Source organism: Vollenhovia emeryi, unplaced genomic scaffold (genome assembly GCF_000949405.1).
Source record: "Vollenhovia emeryi isolate VEMERY1.0 unplaced genomic scaffold, V.emery_V1.0 DF939295.1, whole genome shotgun sequence".
Classification (NCBI taxonomy): domain Eukaryota; kingdom Metazoa; phylum Arthropoda; class Insecta; order Hymenoptera; family Formicidae; genus Vollenhovia; species Vollenhovia emeryi.
Window position 1 is genome coordinate 92254 of NW_011967071.1, and position 15968 is coordinate 108221.

The 15968-nt window shown below is 34.4% G+C and overlaps 2 protein-coding genes across 2 annotated transcripts in view; one reads left to right on the plus strand and one right to left on the minus strand.

Annotated features, from left to right (window-relative positions):
- The window catches only part of LOC105558991 (monocarboxylate transporter 9), a 9431-nt gene extending 6189 nt beyond the window's left edge, over window positions 1-3242 (minus strand). Inside the window, exons 1-3 of the mRNA XM_012006974.1 lie at window positions 3109-3242; window positions 2416-2625; window positions 2086-2212 (exon numbers count right to left, since the gene is read on the minus strand). Of these exons, the coding sequence (XP_011862364.1) occupies window positions 2086-2212; window positions 2416-2607 (319 nt within the window). The 5' untranslated portion in view covers window positions 2608-2625; window positions 3109-3242. The remainder of the gene's footprint in view (window positions 1-2085; window positions 2213-2415; window positions 2626-3108) is intronic.
- A 1217-nt stretch (window positions 3243-4459) lies between these two features.
- Window positions 4460-15920, plus strand: LOC105559003. Its single transcript, XM_012006989.1, has 18 exons — window positions 4460-4698; window positions 5261-5665; window positions 6401-6527; window positions 6642-6785; window positions 6970-7097; window positions 7158-7295; window positions 7467-7749; window positions 8002-8157; window positions 8393-8584; window positions 8680-8839; window positions 9819-9838; window positions 10699-10799; window positions 11257-11527; window positions 11900-12147; window positions 12314-12575; window positions 12665-12892; window positions 13925-14119; window positions 14281-15920. The coding sequence occupies exons 2-18, from the start codon at window positions 5573-5575 to the stop codon at window positions 14466-14468; spliced, it is 2934 nt and encodes a 977-aa protein (XP_011862379.1). The 5' UTR covers window positions 4460-4698; window positions 5261-5572; the 3' UTR covers window positions 14469-15920.
- The last annotated feature ends 48 nt before the right edge of the window (window positions 15921-15968 follow it).

Consider the following 15968-nt stretch of genomic DNA (forward strand, 5'->3'; position numbering starts at 1 on the left):
CGCCAGGCAATATCGATCGCCGGGCGGTCACATCTCGCTACGCGCTCGAATTGGACAGTGGGCAGGGCAAAGACGACGATTTTCGATAATTTTTTTCTCGTTAACTATTGCGAAAATTGCAAAATGTTTCAGGACTTTTCTGTTCATCTCGATCCGTTCTACCTTCTCACGAGCTCGTGGACAAATGTTATAACTCACCCTGTATAAGTAAATAATGCGAAGCCTTCCTTCCATGTTTCCGCTTTTAACGTCAATTTCATTAGCATTGATTTTAATTTCATCAGGTATCTTTAATGTATTAGATGTCGTAATATTAATAGTCAAGACTTTAGATTTGTTTTCAATATCGTTTCGTCATGTCAATTCCTCCACACTCACGCGATTGAAAATGAAAGAAATATTTAAATTTTCGAGAGTTACCAGAAAACATATTTCAAAAATAAGATCTAAGATCTTATGATTCAATGTATAATAGTGTGAATTTCTTAAAATAACAAATCGATCTATTGACCTATAGATATAATAGATTAATTAGATATTATAAAACAGATATATAAAATAAATAAGGACGCTTTATAAATTTAAAAGAACGGCCAGACAATACATCCACTAAATGTGAGCGTCTGATTACTCAAGAATTTGAAAACACGATTATTGTACGATAAAAATTTAAGAGTAATTCACTTTTCAACATTATTATTTGAATTTTCGGTTTCAGACACATGTTTTTGTGTTTGCACAAAGAAATTCTCCAATTTTTGAACTTTATCAAGCACTTCTTGTTGCTTTTTAGACTTTTCAGTATTTAATTTTCTTTTTGCACTACCACTCAACTTGTTGTTAAACGCCGCAGAAACTGCGACACAGAAACAATTGAATGTTCCGCTCATTCATTATTTTTCCACTCGAATCTCTTTCGCTAGTAAAATCCCTATCTAAAAAAGGTGTTGCGAGTTCATTGTTGTCGCTTTTCCGCGATGCCGATTGGCTCTCTCGAAACTCGATCGAGTTTCGATCTTGTTGCGAGTCGTTCTCTTCGACTCGCGGTTTTGACAGTTTATGTTTCGATCTCGTTTCGAGTCGTTCACTTCGACTTGCGCGAAGCGCGCGCTTGTGTTGTTCTAGTGTTAAATAAAAGCCGCGAGTCAAACTAAAGATTCGGGAAAAAGGGCTAGTAAGAGCCAGGCGCGGAAATAAAGTGCAAAAAAAACTTGTTCGTTTTTCTTTAAATTTCTTTATTCTAAAAAATGTACGTTTCGATGCGGTCTTCAGATCATCCTCAGCAAATAACAAAAACTACGTACAAAAATATACATCACCACCCGATCCGACTCACAATTTGCTGAGGATGATCCGAAAAAGTATCAAAACGTACATTTTTCAGAATAAAGAAATTACAAAAATATTACGATATTCTATATTAATAACATTAAATTTAAATAAAACTGTGCATATACATTGTGTAACGACAACAAGATATAGATGTAAAATTCTATTTAATTTTTTATTTGAAGACCTTCATTCAATTTTTCATAGTAAAAATTTTCTTTGCACTCGATGTAAAGATTTCCAGTGACAGTAAAAGCGCATTCCTTCACTAGAAATATTGCCCTAATCTGATAATTGCGATATCCTCCACGAACATGTGATAACAAAATATACCGTACGTTTTTCGTAAGTCAAGAGTTCGATTATAGTTAGATTTGAGTCATGCGCTGTAAGAAGTTTGTGCATCAGAAACGTATTACAATCGAAAACATCGCAGATGTGTGCCGGATTGAAACTTCAATACGTGCGCTATACAATTTAATCTTTCGTACAAAGTGTCGGCGGTAAAAGCCGCAAATTTGCAGTAAGAAGCTGATGGCTTAACTGATGACGTCGATAAGAGCAGAAAACGACGCTTATTTCAAGAGTCACTTAATCTTCTTATCACGTGGATTGCAAATTTCTTCCGACAAAAGTCTTATACTGATGAGAAGATTGCAAAACCACACATCTTCTCCGCAACTATTGCACTATTTACAAAATGTTGCTATTTTTTTTCAATTTTGATTATTAAACATATGTCACATGTGCACTTACTGGCAATAGAATAAGAGATCATAAAGACGGAATTGAACATGCTCGACGCCATGCCCGCCTTCCCGGAATCTTCGAGGAAATCGCCGAAGATTATAAAAAATGACGATGAGGGGCCCATCGTGGAAAACTAGAACAGCGGGAAAAGACATAAATTACATAACTATATGCAAAATCGTTCGCGTTGGCGTTGTAAAAGCTTTTGAAATAATTTTTAAGCAAATATACTTTATGGATAAAGAGTGATATGTATATCTGTTTCAATAGCTGAGCGCTATTATATCACTTACTATGTATTATTATTATATGTATTACATGTATTATTATACTAACAAAAATTAATATCATTGCCAATGCAATCATCCATCCCCAGCCACCGTCTGGTGCCAAATCTTCCAAAGTAATTTCCTCCTCTTCATTTATTAGTTCTTCTATCTTTGCGGTTGCGCTCTTTTTTTCATTTTCGACAGTGTTGTTGATGATGGGCGTATTTATTGTCATACCGTTGACGTCTGTCGCCGTCATGTTATGATAATCGTGTTCCTGATTTATTTCAACACATTAAAGAACATTACGTTTTTCACAAAATAAGGAAGAATCATAGAAAAAATATTTGACAAAGGATAAATATGTCAAGACGGAAAAATGTACGTGTAAATATATTTTTACATTCAGTTTTTGCAATAACTTCCGACAGAGATAAATTATCAACCATAGACGACATAAAAAGTTATTGTTTAAATTATTAATTTACTTTATCGAATGCAGTTCTTTTCTTAATAAATAAATCAAAAACTTAAATTTTCCAGGAAACAGTCAATTCACTGACGTGAAACCTAATTAGTAAAAAAATCTTTTAAACAAAGACATTTTTAAATAAGGTTATTTGTATTATCCTTAATATCCTGAGTATCCTTAATTAGTTTATTAGTAGATTTCTCATACAAAAGTTACCAAATTAGTCAGATTAAACAATTTTTGCTATTTTCGTTACGCCGGATTAGTAGATAAGAATTAAGTATTTACCTAGCAGATTTGTATTAACGATTGTATTAACGATAGATAAATTTAAAGCAAACGTCAACGATTCCGATACACTTCCACGATAATCGAAGGTAGACAGTTTCCGACTAAGCGGGGTATGCCAGAAACGATTTCGAGGTTCCTCTTATCTACGTACGAAGTGTCATCATTAAACACCCATTCTTAGGAGTGAAATATTAGCACCGTAGAATCCGTAATTACGGAATTGCACGAGAGAGAAGACGCGAATGTAAACAAAATGGCTCTCTGACGCTCCAATTCAGTTAACTATCATTCTAGTAGCAGACGTCATTCTTTATATCTAATTTATAGCTGAGCTTATTATTATGTGCATTTACTTCAACTATGTCAATTCTTAAATAAAATGCAAATAAACAAACATTTAAAAGTTGAGCAATGTTTCGTAATTATAAATTCCTTCAAGTTTTCCCATTTCTTAAAAAAATGTAATATTACTAAGTACCTATATAGTTTTAAGAGAAGAATGTAATTAACAATGTTTTCATCATAATAATTTTATTAAAAAGTTTGCGAATATTCTACAGAAAAATGTTGGCCACATTACTTAAAGATTGAAATAAAATTTCTTAAATAATGTTTAAGTAATATGAAGAGAAAAAGATGACATACATATTATAATACATATCTTTAATAAACGCTCTTGTGATGTGTGCTACATTATAATTTCGGTTTTTATTAACTAATACTAGTTTACCAGACGTAATAGAAGTCACATTATAATTTCTTGGTTTATTTTATGAAAGATATAATTATCTTACGTGTTTCTATAAAATAGTATTTAATATGATGATGTGTGTGTGCGTGTGTGTGTGCGTGTAACGCCAATTTATTTTAAAAACAAATAATGTACAGAAAATCTGTTTTTATATTTTTATAAACTAAACCTAAACAACGTTCACCCAAGTTACAGCGTACTTCGTGCAGTTGCATACATTAAGGCGCAATTGCTTTATATCAGAGAATGTCATAACGTAATTGTGAACGTACTTATCTATCCTATTTATAGTATCGATTGCGGCATATTACCGCAGAGTGCCAAATATACTGAATATAATATAATATTGAAGATCAAATCTTATTATAATTCATAATAATTTATGTTGTCATCGCACAAGCTTACAGTGTAACAAACATAATTATAGCATTGTATATTACATCGTGGGATATTGTGAGAACTTTATTGTAATTATTGTAAGTAATTTTATCGATAAAAGTAGGTAACGCTTTTTATATAAACTCAACGAAAACCTATCACCTTGTGAATGCTATCTATACGCGTATGTATATGCAATGTGGACACAGATAAAACGTCCAACCAACGAAGGTCGGTCAGTGTTGCAAACGATTCACATGTGGTCACAGTGGACACTGCTATTAACAATAATTGCCTAATTATAACGGTTAACTGTGAGCACTCATTCGAACGAGCTGCAAAAACGCTTGTATTGCAGGATAAAAAAGAAGTAAAGAGTGAGTAATGTACGAAACCGGTCAAGTTAACGAAATCGTGCGAAAAAACTTGTGAAAATATCCAATTGTTTTCGGTTAATGGTAAGTTTTATTGTATTTATTATTCATGTGTTATGCGTCCAGTAATAATTTTGCATAGTTTCTGTTGAGGCACTAAAAATTGCGACACTACAACACATGCTTAAGCGATAACGTAAAATAATAGTAATTTTCGTAGTTGTCACGTCATTATTTCATCAATAAAATTTATTTGTAATTAATACTAATATATAGACAACATACAATTAAACTTTTTTACACACAATTATAAATTTTTGTATGTTATCTTTGCTTTAGATTAGTTTAGATAATGTTACCATAAAAATTAATGAACGTGAATAATGTATACATATATTGCTTGCAACTAAAGATATCTTATTGAAATTAAAGAAAATTTGCTAGACAAATCACGTGTACTTTTCCATCGACGTAACATGTGACACAATACAACAGATATTTTCTTCGTTTATGTTCGCCAAATCCGAACTACGCCTTGCACGTCATGTGACTCCTTCTATTTGCTGAATGCCAAAATAACTTATCCCTGCCGTTACGTAACACACACGTTTATTATAATATCTAACATTATTTATTATTTTTGTAGCCTTCCACGTATGTGATTTGATCAACCGCCACACACACAACAATCAATCGTTTAAAATCCCCTACTTGACCGGTGTGTTTTTCCACAAGAGTAGGAGTGGAAACAAGTGGCGAGAAGTAAATAGCATATTATTCGACGCTTAGTCTGACAGCTGTACGGTAGCGAGCAAGCGTATGATTGGCATTTAGTGAGTGGTATTAGTATCGATTAAAAAGCGCTCGTGTGATGACGTGATTTAAAGAAGATTGTGGGCAGTTTAGCACTCGGTAGATAACAAGTTACAACACGCCACGTGAAAAATCGTTCTCATGGATGATGACGGAAAATAAGAAAAATAATTCTAAAGGACAAACTCTAGATGGTGGCTGGGGTTGGTTCATTTGTCTTGGAAGCAGTCTAATTACGGTAAGTGTTAACGGAGTTATTACATTGTTGCATAAAGCTTGAATTCATACTCCCTAAGTAAAAATTATGAGACAACAATCTCCATTAGGAAAACACACAGTTATATACAGAAAAAATTGTAATATAGAAAATTATTTTTGAGGAACTTTTTCAGTTCTTAAAGAATTATCTGACGCCAGTACATGATGAACCAATATAGAAAATTGCTGGACGACGCATGACTGGCAAATTCTAATCGAAGAAGTTTATTGCGGAAAATATTACCTCAGCCAGGGTTTGAACCTGGACTTCCTTACAGTTTAAACGGGCGTCTTGCCAATTCGACTTGGTACGTCGAATTGGCAAGACGCCCGTTTATAGTGTTAGGAAGTCCAGGTTCAAACCCTGGCTGAGGTAATATTTTCCGCAATAAATTTCTTCGATTAGAATTTGCCAGTCAAGCGTCGCCTAACAATTTTCTATATTGGTTTTTCAGGTCTTATTTCGCAAAACTTATTACTTTTATCTTTATTTTCATTACACTGTGTTATTCAACATAGCGTGTTATTGAATGTTAAATGTCTTCCAAGTTTCATTTATGTTTTTACTGAGATGTTGAGAAATATAAAATAGTGAAAACAGAATAACGTTTTATGGAAGATCATCTTTACTTATTTGTGATAATATAATTATTATATATAATATTAGAAAAATTTTACCAACGTGTTATCCTACTAATAACAACACAAATTGTAGCTCTCTTTGCGATCTTTGGATCCATCATTCGGATTGCTTTTCAAAGATCTGTTAGAGGATCTCAATGTCGACTCCACAGGGACAACAGTTATAATGAGCGTCTTAGATGCCATTGTCAATTTTTCAGGTAAAACCTTATTTGTACAACGCACAATCTATAAATAAACTTGTAATTACGTTATTTCAAAAGAAAAGAGTCTTTGAAAAGATTATTTTTATCGGAGTAATGATGAATTTACAGGTTTTCTAGTCGGACCATTATTGAAAAGATATTCTTACCGACAAGTCGCATTTTTTGGATCTTTATTAAGCTGTAGTGGATTAATAATTACATCGCAAGCTAATAGTATGCTATATATTATTTGCTCCTACAGCATATTAGGAGGTACATGTAGAATCTATTATTATAAATAATATAATGTTCGCTATCTTGGCAATAAATACATATTTTTGCAAATAATATTTTAGTCCAACGGCCTTTTGATTTAAATGATTGTTACCGGAAAGAATCTTTTTATTTATTGTTAATATTTTAGCGTTTTGTAAATATATAATTTGTTTTATGACAGGTATGGGTACTGGCCTTGCCACGGCGTGCTCCTTCGTCGCATTGAATACGTTCTTTGACAAGAAACGTGGACAAGCAGTAGGTTTTTCTATGGCGGGAGTCGCGTTGGCAATGATGCTTGTACCGTTGGTAAGTGATACATTTGTGAAAAAGGAAAAATATTTTATAAATACAAATTTATTTGTACAGTTAATACATCTATTGTTGGACATATATGGATTTCGCGGTACCACGCTTATTGCTGGAGGATGGGCATTACACTCTGTGACAGGATCGTGTTTGTTACGTCCACTAGAAGAACCGCCGCCGCCGCCGCCACCTATTAAAGTATGTAATTATTTTAATCCACAAAAAATATTGTATTATCACCGATTCAGAATGTTTAATATCTTGAATTTTTATTAAGTTTTATTAAATTACGGACCACAAGTACGTGCACTCATGTATAAATAATACCAAAAAGTAACATCTAACAGAATATACATATTTTTTTCTCAGAAACAGCCTACTGAACAGCAAGAAAGCGAGGCTTTATTAATGAAACCAAATCCTACCGAAACACGAAGAATGTCAAATGGATCGATGTGGACCACGGATCAAATCGCAGAAAGCGATTCAACCTCACCTGAAAAGGAATCGTTTATGAAGAAGATAAAAACAACTTTTGACTTGGATCTTCTAAAAAATTCCACGTACTTAAATGTCGCTTTAGGTTGCAGTTTCTTTTACGTGGCTGAGTCAAACTTTAAACTGATGACTCCTTTCTTTCTTTCGAACATCGGTGAGAGAATTTTAAACGAATAATTTAATCAGTACCGTAGCAAAGGATGTCTATTACTTCGTTGTTGAAACGGCTCCCGTGTGTTCTAAACATGAAAATATTGAAAGTTATCCGCCCCGCGCGTACATACAAAACTGTTTAGAACAATATTATAGAGACCTCGATGATCGAAACACACCGATCTCAGCAAACATCCTCGCTACGGCACTGCTCGTGAGTTACATAAACTGCCCGTAGGAACTTGACGAGTAGGTATGACTAAAGCTGAGGTGGCCTTTTGTCTGTCCCTGACTGCATTCACCGACATTCTCGCTAGACTGTTGCTGCCGACACTATTCGACAAATTCGGCTGGAAAAAGCGCATGATCTTTTGGATTTCCAGCTTCTTCGTCGGGCTAATGCGCTCCAGTAATTTTCTCATTAAATTTAAAAAAGCTATTTTTTAATCGTTTATACATTAATTATAATTAAATTTAATTGTGTTTATTTACATTTAATTGCTATAGCAATTTTCTTTTACTGAACTAAGTGGAGAAATTTATCCACAATTGAAATGAAGACTTTAACTGCGGAATATATTTATTTATAAATTTTACAAAAAGTTATGAATAAATAGAGACATTAAAAATGCTTTTTCACACAGTATTAGCGGAACAATCGGAAAGGACGCCATTAATTGCAATGCTCGTAATAGTTGGATTTTTGCGTGGCGCTACATTGGTGAATTTAAATCTCTGCATATCCGAGTGTTGTACTCTGAAGAAGCTACCAAGTGCAGTTGGAATATTTATGGTGTTTAAGGGCTTATGCGTGGTCACAATGAGTCCTGTAATCGGTAGGTCCCTATGCAACATGAGATAATGATGTTTCTCGCGCGTATTGAAATAAGATGTAAATTAATTCTTCGTAAATATTTTCTGTTAAAAAAAGGATACATCAGAGATGTCAGTGGTAGCTACAAGATCTGCATTCACGTGATGACCGCCATGATACTTACCACGTTTGTTGTGTGGAGCGTTGAATTTTTATATGGTCTCTTTTGTAGACAACTTGTTATAGTTAAGAAATTACAACAGCGCGTAACAGAATAGTATTTTAAATTTAATAGTAGTCTCGTGAAACAGATCTAATAAAGTTTTATCAATCATGTCGAATCCTTGCGATTTTGTACGTCACGAGTGCTGATCGAATAAATTGTTCTTTTTCAAAATAATTTCTTCTTCAATTAATAATTCTCGTATAATCATTAGTAAACTAACAATTGCAAAACAACCATCAGTCGTGCATTAAATTTTTTTTCACAACAAGATTATTTTCCTGCAAAAAAATCCTCCCGCATTAAATTGAATCAAAGTACATTCTCAATGACTTCATAATTTGTAATCTTTCCGATACATTGATATCTTATCTATTGTAGGCGCAACGCTGTGTATTTTTTCAGGTGCAACAAACTCATTTCTCATCTGTTTATCCGTAAAACTTCCTTGTCAAGTCACCATTTCATACACAAATAAAAAATCTGATCGTTGTTTTCAAAAGAAGTCGTCCGAAAGAATTATCAAACAGGACAGGTCTGAAAAATACTTCCAATCAATATTTATTTTCATATCTGCTGTGCTTCTTTAAAAAGCAGCTGCATTTTTATATAAAATTACAACAAAGTGCTCCGCTAATGCGCGACAAAATCGCGACTGACGTTACTCATGTAGCAGCCATCACTCGTGTCGTTGCACTTATGCGAGATAATGAGGCGCGTTTATTAATTTGCATTGAATGCGACTATAAATTAAAGACCCCGAGCGCAGCACTGCACGAGTGCGTGCATTCAGGCTCGCGAGCGGAAACATTACGAACGATCGCGCTTGGTCTCGGATGGAATAACGGAGCCGGTTTTCATTGCGCTTCCTCCTCCTCGGCCAGTCCCGGATCGTCCGCAGCTCGTGTCAGAGCACATGCTTCCTGGCTTTATATACTAAACCACATTGAGGCATCTTGTTCGATATAAATATCAATGAATGTTTTCGAAATTGACACACGTGAGTGCTAACGTTGTGATATTATACTGTCAGTGCTGAAAAATTTTCCGGCTGTACTTAACATTAAATAATGTTACTCCGACTGCTCGCCAACGCAGGCGTTTGACGACTCGATTAAACGTGTTTACTTTGCGAAGTGAACAGTTCGCGTGAGAAGAAGGGAGAACGACTGATTGTGAGTCATCGGTTCAGATAAAGAAGCTAAGACGTTGATGAGCAAACAGAAGAACGAGTTTGACACGTTACTACAGATAATGATTTTTGTGTTGTTTAAGTAACTGGTCGATCAAAGCCAGCATTTGTTTTCGTCACTTTGCTTTAATTATCATGGATCTGTAAGAAACGTGAATAATTTGGGACGAGGTCAATCTAGTTAGTCGACTCGAAAGTAGAGTGAGCTTGTAAAAACTGTTGGAAGTAGCGCAAAAAGCTTTTATCGAATAAGTTCTATCGGTAAAAATTACAACGTTTACTCTTTTAACGTCTTGTCAAGATTGTAACTTTATTTTTCGTTATAGATATAATTGAGATTGATAAAGTTAACCGAGCTGCATTGCGACGAGACTCGTTCTTCTTAATAAACATCGCTATTTTATTAATTAATTGAAGAAACAATGATAGATTATACGGTTATGATAAAAAGTGTAAATATGTGGATGTGTAATAGAAAATACAGCTGCTTCTAATGAAAAAAAGATATTTAATTCATACATATTAAATTATATGCAAATGCGAAATAAACAAGAGTTTTAATTGAAATGAGAGGGGGGGGGCCTTATCTGCACTGCGTATCTTATCACTTGCCCGATTTAAATTTGCGATTGTATGTTGTCTGGACAACTAGGTTGGCAGTCTGCTGATGGTACGAGCACGGAATACAACTGAAATCTCTAGAAACATATACTCCCATGAGACACCTGCAGAGCGGTGATTGATATGATTGATAGAATGGCACGTGGCCTAACAGATCGGGGCTGGGCATGGATGATTGTTGTCGGCGTGACTGTTATCAATGTAAGTCGATCTTCCATTACTATGACCGCTGTTAGAAATCGGCAGTGATTAATTCCCGTTGTCGTAGCTTTAATCTCCGATTTTTATTGCAATCGAGATCCATTTTTAATAACTTGAAGCTTCTTCGAACAAGAAATGCATTAAAAGATTATGAAAGAAGTCTCTCAAGGTCGTAGCTTTTAAGATATATTTTGTTGATACATGTAATATTGATATTTTTTTGGTATAACAACAAATTTGGTAATTCTTTTCTCCATGAAAATTTAATGTTAATAGAAAACGTTTGGATATTTTATGATTTTTATAAAAAGTTTACAATTTTTGTGCACTTAAGAAATTATGATTTTCTCGTATGAAAAATTTGGTAAAAACGTGGACAATGTTCTACATGCGTTGCGAATATTGCAACATTTGAACGATATATTTTCACGAGACTAACTGCAATTTTCTTCATCAGCTAGCCGTGCTTCCGGTCCAGCAATGCTTCGGCCTTATCTTCGCGGAACGTTTCGCAAGCCTCGGCATCACTGCGACGCAAACGAGTTTGATCCTCCATCTTAATGGGACAATAACGTGCAGCCTCGGTTTGATAAGCGGCCCTATGATGAAGAGATTCTCCTTTCGGCACGTCGCATATTTCGGCAGCCTGACGGTTGTCCTCGGAATCTGCGCCGCTGCCTTCGCCGTGTCACTCTCGACTCTTATTATCACTTACTGCGTGATCATTGGTAAATAATTCATGCTACAGGATACCAAAACCCGAATGAGAGCCGTAATATGACGAGCCGCTTGGTCATTTGCGCTGAGCGCCACTGAAGAGCGCAGACTGATAAAGAAGTAAGGCATGGTGGTAGTGCACGCACACAAAGTACTTTAGAGCATCGGTTGCTCCAACGTGCTCTTTGTTCGGAATGCAGCGGCGCTCAACATTATAGCCCTCATCCGAGCTCCAGTAATTTCAATTACCAAGAACAGACAATGATGTAATTGCATTCGCGTGAATCTCCAAAGATTGAGAGATCTAAGCACTTATGTACAAACTACGCACATTATTGCCTTAAAAAGATAATAGCATTAATTAAAACGCCTATATTTAACAGGCATAGGCCAAGGAATAATTTTTCCAGCGACAACATTGGCCTTGAACACGTACTTCCGCAAGAAACGCAACGTAGCCATGGGTCTATCAGTTACATTAACCGGTCTGGGCCCAATCTTAATGCCTCTGTTGATAGATGTACTTCTCGAGAATTTTGCCACGACTGGTACTCTCCTGATCCTTGCTGGAATCGCCTCGCATTCCCTCATTGGTGCGTCGCTATTAAGACCGTTTGGAAAGCAGAAAGAGGTGAGTTAAAGGTACGTGAGAAAAGACGCAATCTTATACCGATTCCCTCCAGTTTTCATTTTACGTATTTCAGTCATCTCATTGCATCACATCAACAATATGTTAAATGTACCCTAGATTATATTTGGAAGGCTCTCTCTCTCGCTCTCTCTTCTTCCATTTTTAGCAGATTGTTCTGGTAGACAAAATTACCGATATATCGAGAGAGGAACATTCACGTGTTGATAATGAAGCAAATGTAAAAAATAACGCCGTTCAAAACCGGTTATTAAATGAAGAAAACAATGAAGAGGAAAGACAACCGAGCCATCGTCCAAAGAATAACGAAACCGAAGTGAAAAGTAGACAAGCCTCGTTCCTTAGAAAAATTATTACGAACATGGATCTCGATCTTCTTCGTGATAATCGTTATATAGCGATAGTTCTAGGTAGATTACGAACAACTGAATTCACAGGTCTTGCCGAATTAGAATTAAATTCTTGAGAGACGTATGTAACGCGCGTGTCTCAAAAACAGGTATGGGCGTCTCGCTGGTGGCCGAGACCAACTTCAACGCAACGATACCGTTCGTCCTGGCTGAATTAGCAGATCTGGACAGAACGTCAATAGCTACGGTGATGTCGATCCAAGCTGCAGCGGACATCACGGGACGTCTTTGCGTACCGTTGTTGGCGCAAAAAGCCGGCTGGACATGCAGGAATCTTTATGTGATATCCCTGCTGGGATCGATCCTCGGAAGGGCTAGTACGTACCGCCACATAAAGTATACGAACGCGAGGAATCTCTTCACGAGGTGATCTTTGGGGTGGGTTGATCAGCTGGCTAAGTACATTTAGTATGACAATCGATACCATCCGCAAATCATTGAGATCGTAATATTTAACATTTATCAAACCGCGGCTGAAATCGTTGTCATTTGTATTGCAGTACACATCTGGATTAATGTATCGCACCTGAGATAAATAATTCAGTGATCGAACGTGTCCTAATGATTGAAATATTATTAATATGTTTGTATTTGACATTTATAACTTCCTAAAAAAGCACTTGAAATTTTATTCAAAGACATTTAAAATATTATTTAATAATCATACAATCTGCGTTAAGTTTGTATCATTCGGTGATGAGGACCAAATTCATTTTTTCAATTCTACAACTGGCATTCTTTGATATTCCATTAAAATAATAATTAATATTGATTAATTATTTTATTTCTTATTATTTTTTCATTATGCTGACAAACAAGAGAGAATATTAGTTTTGTTACATTAATTACATTAATTATTTATTAATAAAAATGTAAAACTGATAGTGTTTTCTTACACGGAAAAAAATGATGTTGTAACAACAAAATCAGCGTAATTGAAATAAAATTGTTGAAACAACATCAATATTAATAAACGAGAACTATCAGATAGTTGTCTTAATGATCTGGATATTTCGTTCAATGCTTAAAATTAAAATCAATACCAAATACAATTGAGCGAATCATTTGTGTTTGCAGCAGCCCGTGACGTTAACATTTAATTCAAGCAACTTCACGCTTTTTAAATTTAACAACATTTTTTAACCATGTATTAACTCTTAATCACATTTACTTCATGTATACATATATTTTAATACTATTTGATTGAAAATAACTACATATTTGGTGTATGATAGCCATTGGTATCCATTGTATCCATTGTTAATGTACATTCGTATTGATGTTCGCATTCTCGATGTTTTATGACTCGCCCCTACACAAAATCACTTCTCACATTAATTTCTTGACAGTTTTGTCGACGTGGGGCGATACTTACGTCATTGTGATCGGGGTTGCTCTAGTCATCGGACTGGCGAAGGGAACCAAAGCTGTCTTCCAAGCTCTAATCATTCCCGATTACGTGCCATTGGAGAGACTGCCGGCAGCATCCGGTATTCAGATGGTTTGTAACGGCATCCTGTCTATCAGCGTGGGACCAATTATCGGTAAAGAGAAATTCTAAATTCATAATGAGAGTAGCCTGATTTTCTTAAATGTTTAATTTCAATCATAATGTTTAACGGGACAGCGTCCTCTTGTCTATCTTATCTATTTTATCATTATTATCCACTTTATTTATCTTAATTGAAATTAAACATTTTTTTAGGTTTGGTGCACGATTCTACAGATAGTTACGTAGGTGCGCTCTATTTCACATCCCTTCTTAGTTCGTCCTGTGTCTTCCTGTGGTTAATAAGTGGACTATGGACTCTTGGTAAAAATACTCGAAGTGTTCTAAAGTTAAATCAGCAAAATCCGGAGGGACAAGAAAATTCTCTTGACAACAATGCTTAATTTAGCAGCGGTTTAATATTTTCAATTTACAAATGCATGAAATGTTGATAAATATAAAATGTTTTAATGTTACAATACACGTATTACATACAATATATACTTTTATACCAAAAGAGTGTGGTGTCTATGAAATTTCATTGACAATAATGTGTAGAATTATCGATTATATTGATAAATGTAAGAAATTCAAAGTCTCTCTCGTACAACTATCAATATCTTTTTAATTTATAGATGATTTTATTTTATTTACGCCATAAAAGTTAATACATGAAATACATTACCACTCTGGTTTTAAGAAATTATCAATAAATGTACTTAATTTCAAGTTTCTATTAAAGTCACTACAGCTAATAATTCTATAAAATTAGCGATGTTTTTATAAAAATATTTATTAATCATTTTTACCATATATATTGCATAACATGTAAAGGAAAGTCCCCTATTGTGAGATACGCTCCTAACATGAAATAGCAGGGTTACTACTAAATTATACTTCATTAAAGCTACATGTATTTCATAACCCAATATTATTCTGATCCAGATAAGAATTTTTCTGACACGCATTAACAATTACTTGTCAACGAAGTTAATATCCGTAACAAAGCCACTCAACTTGTGCAAGAGATATGAACAGAGAGATATAAGACATACACACCCGCATATATTCACACATTTTCAAGTATATAAATCATCACTTAATCTTTTATCGATTCCTCGTACTTCCCCGCTTTCTTCACATCATGCAATGCGATTATAGCAATCTGATAAGACTTTAATTACTCTACCTAAGAGTATTTAAAGTCAAACTTTTGCGCCCATTATATATTTTTATTTGCATATTTAAATATATGCGAAAACCGAGAAAAATTTTGTGTAATCTTAATTATAATTTAATTGCAATAATAAAAATGCAATATACAGTAATAATAATTTTCAACGCGCACGTAAGACTAATATAATGTAATCTTTCTATATTAATAGCGATATAATGTTAATACAAAATTTAATGAAATTTCGATAATTACTAAAGCAATCGAATAATACAGTAAATATAAATGTGTATTGTATTTATGTGGATTATACTTTACAATTATATGTATACATACGTATACAATAATATCCATCTTGCGGCAATGATCTATAAAGATTTTCTATTTAATTTTATTTAATAATGTTTCCTCATCGTGGTCTGATAATACATTTGACGTTCATAGGCTAAAGAGATGAGATTAGATTAATCGTAAGCTTAGACAGTTTCTTATCTTCTGCAAAAATGACCAACGGCAGTGTAGCCTTTATCATTTCGCGAGACGCAATAGTATAAATCGGACTAGAATGCCAAGTTCTGTGCTATTTGTTTATTTGTGTTATAATTACCGGTTTATTAGCGTTAGACCAATTAAATATGTGAATTAATACATATAAAAGGATAAATTGTGCAACAGTTATGTATATGTTGTGTAATACTTTATCATTTAATAGGGAAAAAGATAAAGATAG

What these genes read in the sequence shown, in the direction of transcription:
- LOC105559003 (XM_012006989.1), top strand. Translation starts at nt 5,573, where the DNA reads ATGATGACGGAAAATAAGAAAAATAATTCTAAAGGACAAACTCTAGAT. An exon ending in TGCTGAAAAATTTTCCGGCT is followed by an intron (nt 9,839 to 10,698) that starts GTACTTAACATT and finishes TACTCCCATGAG; the next exon opens with ACACCTGCAGAGCGGTGATT. An exon ending in TCGGCGTGACTGTTATCAAT is followed by an intron (nt 10,800 to 11,256) that starts GTAAGTCGATCT and finishes TTTCTTCATCAG; the next exon opens with CTAGCCGTGCTTCCGGTCCA.